Here is a 5,788-nt window from a genome sequence, read left to right on the forward strand (position 1 = left end):
GCTACTACTACAACTGCTCCTACTAATACTGCTACTCGCTGCCGGCGCACAGGCACGGCTACTTAACCCTTCTACGTTATGGAATAGTTGCTACTAGAACTGAGCCTACTAATACTGCTACTCGCTGCCGACGCACACATTTACATTTAACAAATTCGAGCAGACGGTAACTTACATTTTTTTCTAATTCAAACAAACAAAAAATTCATAACAACAATAATACAACATTGTTTATTTTTACATTTACATTACTTATGCATTTAGAAAGCATTTCTCAATATTATTACTTTTCGCATTTAATCTTCTCATACTTTTATACATATTTATTATATCTTCAATTTTTGACACCTAATGTAGAGGTTTTCAAAACTTTACATTTTAATCCCAATATTTCTACGTTGATGTAACGGAGACTTTACAAATACTGATTGCCTTTTTCCTGGACATCCATTTTTTTCATTTGATTTTACACCATACATTTATACATATTTATACATATTTATTGTACCTTCAAATTCATTTATTTCACGTATATCTTACTTTGTTTTATTTATATAAATATAGAGGTTTTTCCAACTGTACATTTTAATCCCAATATTTCTACATTGATGTATTGGGGAAATTACACATACTGATTGCCTTTATTTTTATTTTATTTTATACCATACACACTACCTAAATATTGACTCTTTCAACAATTGTTTCGGCAGCATTCCATTTCAATTCCACACACACCCGCAGAGTAATTTCGCAACAATGCCACCCAAAAAAAATCAGCTCGGAAGGCGCACGAAAGCAGCGACTACTGTTAGGAACATCAGAGCAAGCCTAGACTACGATGAAGTAGAATTATTACGTTCTCGCGAAGCACAGCGCATGTCTCAGACCAGATCTTCTGAAACACTTACTCAACGGACTTATCGTTTATCTAGACATGCTGCAGCCATGGCTCAACTACGTTCTTCACAAACTGCAGAGATTCAGGCCAACCGTAGAGCAGCCAATGCTGCAAGTACCTCTTCTGCAAGGGCCAACGAATCTACAGAAAGGACAGCTCGGCGGAGAGCAGCTAACGCAGCCTCCACAGCTTCAGCACGAGCTGCTGAATCTACTGAAGCGAGGGTCAGACGACTTGCCCGAGATAACACATCCAGAGCCGCCATTCGGTCATCTCAGCCACCAGAAGCTCGAAGGATACGAGTTCAGGCTGTTACTCGGAGATTTCATGCCTCTCGCGGCAACATATGCCCTTCACCGGAGTTTTGGTTACGCAAAGCATTGAACTATGACGCCAACTATGACTTCTCTACCCGGCAGGATCTTAGCATTGGTTCGATGAATTGCATATGTTCATTCTGCAAAGCTAAAAAATGGCCGGCAGAACCTCCAAGCCTATGCTGCTCTTCGGGTAAAGTTAAACTACCATCCCTACAGACTTTACCTCAACCACTGCGAGACCTACTTTTGGGCATGACTGATGAATCTAAATATTTTCGGAAATCCATTCGACTTTTCAACTGCTACTTCCAAATGACATCATTTGGTGCAAACATTGTCCGTGAAAGCGGCTGGAATCCCGCATTTAAGGTGCAAGGCCAAGTCTACCATCTAATAGGGTCCCTTTTACCTGATGAGACCGTACAACCATCATTTTTACAACTCTACTTCGTAAGTGACTACGTCCAACAAGCTGAAAACCGACTAGCTATTACAGCCGAGACAAACGACAGTTCGGATCGACGACAACTCAGTATTGTTTTGCAGCTTCAAGACATGCTCCACCAAACGAACCCATATATTCAAAGTTTCAAGTATGCACTACAGAATGTTCCTCTGCCTAATTTTTCCATCGTTATTAACGCAGACAAACGTCCTACAGGAGAACATGAGCGTCGCTTCAATGCTCCCACTTGCAACGAGGTTTCTGCAGTCATCCAGGGTGAGCACAACAACAAACGCGACATAGTTATTCATACTAGGGGTGGACGTCTACAGCGAATACATGAAATGCATCGATCATACGACGCACTACAATATCCCCTACTATTTCCTTACGGTGACGATGGATACCATTTTCACATACCATGTCAACAAAACTTGGGACAAACGACCATCAATCCCAAAACTATTACATGCAGAGCATATTACGCATACAGACTGATGGTTCGCGACGACGATTTCAACACTCTCCTTCGGAGTGGACCTCTTCTGCAACAATACATAGTCGACATGGCAGCAAAAATGGAATCTGAAAGGCTCCTATATATTCGGGTTCACCAAAAACAGCTTCGGTCGTCTTCATACATGCATCTGCACGATGGCATGAGAAATGAAACTGACCCTAACACTGTTGGAAAACTGACAATTCTTCCGTCCACATACATCGGTGGCCCGCGTTATATGCATGCCCGCACACAAGACGCAATGACGTACGTCCGCTATTATGGCCGACCGGATTTGTTTATTACCTTCACCTGCAATCCATCATGGGAAGAAATACGAGATGAACTGTTTCTGGGTCAAGAACACTACGACCGACCTGATCTCATTGCCCGTGTTTTCCGGCTTAAATTGTGCAAACTCATGGATCTTATAGTCAAGGGTGAAGTCTACGGCCGAGTAAGGTGCCACATATTCACTGTAGAGTGGCAAAAAAGAGGCCTTCCGCATGCCCATATCTTAATCTGGCTGTGTGAACGGATTCAATCCACTGATATTGACAAAATTATCTCAGCCGAGATTCCCGATCCTGGATTAGACCCACAGCTTTACGAAATTGTCAAAGCAACGATGGTTCATGGACCCTGTGGTCCTGGCCAGAAAGCTCAATCATGCTGTAAAAAGAAATCGGTGTGCGCTTGCGGCTACCCACGGAGATTTGTCAATGCTACACAAACAGGAGGTGATGGTTACCCACTTTACAGGCGACGGAGTCCAGGTGATGGCGGCCATACGATAATAGTCGGTCGGAGCACTGTTGATAACCGATGGATAGTACCGTACTGTCCCTTGCTGACGAAAATTTTCCAATCGCACATCAATGTGGAGTTCTGTCACTCAGTGAAATCCATTAAATATATCTGCAAATACATCAACAAGGGAAGCGATGCTGCAGCGTTTGCTGTTCAGCGCGACGGTTCTCGAGACGAGCCATCTGCTCATGTCATTGGACGTTTCCTGTGTTGCGGTGAAGGTGTATGGCATTTTTACTCATTTCCCTTGCACCAAAGATATCCTGCAGTTATACAACTCGCTGTTCACCTTGAAAATGGGCAAAGAGTTTACTTTTCTGCCGGCACTGCTAATCAGGTGGTGGAGCATCCACCAGAAACTACGCTTACTGCTTTCTTCAAACTATGCGGCCATGATGAGTTTGCAAAGACGCTTTTGTATCCACAGATCCCTTCCTACTACACTTGGAATAACAAACAGTGGACTCGCAGGAAGTGTGGAGACCCTGTCGATGGCTTCCCAGGGGTTAAATATTATTCCTGTCTCGGGCGAGTTTACACAGTGCCACCACGTCAACATGAGTGCTTCCATCTTCGTCTTCTCCTTCACGAAGTCCGTGGCCCTATAAGTTTTGATGACATAAAAACTGTCGATGGCGTCCTGTGTGAAACCTTCCGTGATGCATGCTCCCAGTTGGGACTACTTGAAAACGATTCTCAGTGGGATGCCGCCATGACAGAAGGAAGTCTATTCAAATCTCCCCATGCTCTACGGTCGCTCTTTGCAATTATGATAGTATGGTGTGACTTGAGCGATCCAAAACATCTATGGATGAAATTTCGTAACTTCATGACCGAAGACATTTCCAGAAGAGCCCAACTTGAGAATACATCGGTGGAGCAAGGCTACTCCCAAGTGATTTACAATGAAGGGCTAATTTGCCTCGAAAACCTCCTTTTGGAAATTGGTGGTTCCACTTTACCATCATATGGCCTACCTGCCCCCATCTGCCATGAAGGGAATAGTTTGAGCCTAAATTTACTGCGTGAAATATGCTACTCACCTACAGAACTTAATGCGTACATTGCTGAGAATGAGCCTAAACTGTTGCCTGAACAACTGAACGTCTACCATATGATCAATGAAAATGTTCAACAGAACCGTGGAGGAATATTTTTCTTGGACGCACCTGGTGGCACAGGAAAAACCTTTGTCACCAAATTAATACTTGCCCATGTGCGACGGAGTGGAGCTGTCGCTATAGCTGTTGCAACCTCTGGAATTGCTGCAACTTTACTCCCTGATGGCAGAACGGCACATTCAGCTTTAAAATTGCCCATCAACTACACACACACTGAATTCCCAACATGCAACATCGAAAAGAATTCGGATAAAGCTGTTTTGTTACGCAGATGCAAACTCATCGTATGGGATGAATGCACGATGGCGCACAAAGTTGCGTTGGAAGCATTGAACAGGACCCTTCAAGATTTACGCAACTGTGACAACATCATGGGTGGATTAACAGTTCTGCTGTGTGGAGATTTCCGACAAACACTTCCTGTTGTCCCAAAAGGGACACGCGCTGATGCTGTTCAAGCATGCCTGAAATCGTCGATACTGTGGGATCAAGTTCACCATTTAAAACTCACAACAAATATGCGTGTCCACCTTAGCCGCAACCCAGATGCTGCTAATTTCTCTAATGCACTTCTGGAACTTGGTGAAGGACGTACTCCCACAGACACTGAAGATTACACAAATGTTGAACACATATCAACCATCGTTGAAACGCCAACCCACCTATACCAGGCAGTTTTCGAGAACATTCAGAAAAAACTACAGGGACTTTGATTGGCTCGCCACGAGAGCGATTCTGGCTCCAAAAAACGCCTCCGTCAATGCGATTAACTACAGACTTTTGGAACTCATCCCGGGAGAGGAACGTGTCTATAAATCCATTGACCGCACACCTGATACTGCTGATCTGGCTGATTGCACGGTGGAGTTGCTAAACTCCCTAGAACCACCTGGCCTGCCACCCCACATACTCCGACTTAAGGTTGGAGCTCCTATAATGCTCATTCGTAACCTCATACCACCAAAGCAATGTAATGGAACCCGCCTCGTGGTAACATCCCTGTCACCTAATATTATCGAGGCCAAAATATTGACTGGCTGTGGAAAAGGAGAGACAGTGCTAATTTCGAGGATACCCCTATATCCATCAAATCCAGACCTGGACATTTACTTCAAGCGATCACAGTTCCCTGTGAAATTGTGCTTCGCGATGTCCATCAACAAATCCCAGGGCCAAACCTTTGACGTTGCAGGCATTCATTTACAGGAGCAATGTTTTTCTAACGGTCAGCTCTATGTAGCTGCCTCACGTGTGGGCTCACAATCCAAACTCTTTGTGTTTTCTCCTAAAACACTTGCTAAAAATGTTGTTTACAAAGAGGTTTTATAATTTTTCAACAAGTTTACACCTCAATTTCTCCTCTCTATTAACCGTGTTTATTCCTTCTAAAGCTTTGCCAGCACCCAGTAAAGAATTCACTAACCTGGATTCTTTTTTGTAACAAAATGAAAACAATTTCATGTATTTACACAGTAACCTCTATGGAAAGAGAAATAGAGTGAAAATATGAATTTGGCAAAACCTAGAGTGCCCTTAAATATATTCAGAAGCATTTGCGGTCCTTATAATTCTTTCGTCTTTATTTGGTTGCCAACTCTGCATAATTAGATTCATTCTGATCAACCCTAAACAATTGTATTGGCTATGGAATAACATTTTAGCAGTACAACAGTAAATTATTTTTCTGTTTTTTGA

General features: G+C 43.2%; 2 protein-coding genes across 2 annotated transcripts; both read left to right on the forward strand.

The window, feature by feature from the left end:
* The first annotated feature begins 756 nt into the window (after positions 1 to 756).
* Positions 757 to 4,806, forward strand: LOC145284640 (uncharacterized). Its single transcript, XM_080133544.1, has one exon. It carries the CDS (start codon positions 757 to 759, stop codon positions 4,804 to 4,806), a length of 4,050 nt encoding a protein of 1,349 aa, XP_079989670.1.
* A 223-nt stretch (positions 4,807 to 5,029) lies between these two features.
* Positions 5,030 to 5,422, forward strand: LOC145284641 (ATP-dependent DNA helicase PIF1-like). The gene has a single exon (XM_080133545.1). It carries the CDS (start codon positions 5,030 to 5,032, stop codon positions 5,420 to 5,422), a length of 393 nt encoding a protein of 130 aa, XP_079989671.1.
* Positions 5,423 to 5,788: the final 366 nt, after the last annotated feature.

The sequence above is a fragment of the Euprymna scolopes genome, chromosome 9, assembly GCF_053919585.1.
Source record: "Euprymna scolopes isolate OS-2025 chromosome 9, ASM5391958v1, whole genome shotgun sequence".
Classification (NCBI taxonomy): Eukaryota; Metazoa; Mollusca; class Cephalopoda; order Sepiida; family Sepiolidae; genus Euprymna; species Euprymna scolopes.

What these genes read in the sequence shown, in the direction of transcription:
- LOC145284640 (XM_080133544.1), top strand. Translation starts at nt 757, where the DNA reads ATGCCACCCAAAAAAAATCAGCTCGGAAGGCGCACGAAAGCAGCGACT.
- LOC145284641 (XM_080133545.1), top strand. Translation starts at nt 5,030, where the DNA reads ATGCTCATTCGTAACCTCATACCACCAAAGCAATGTAATGGAACCCGC.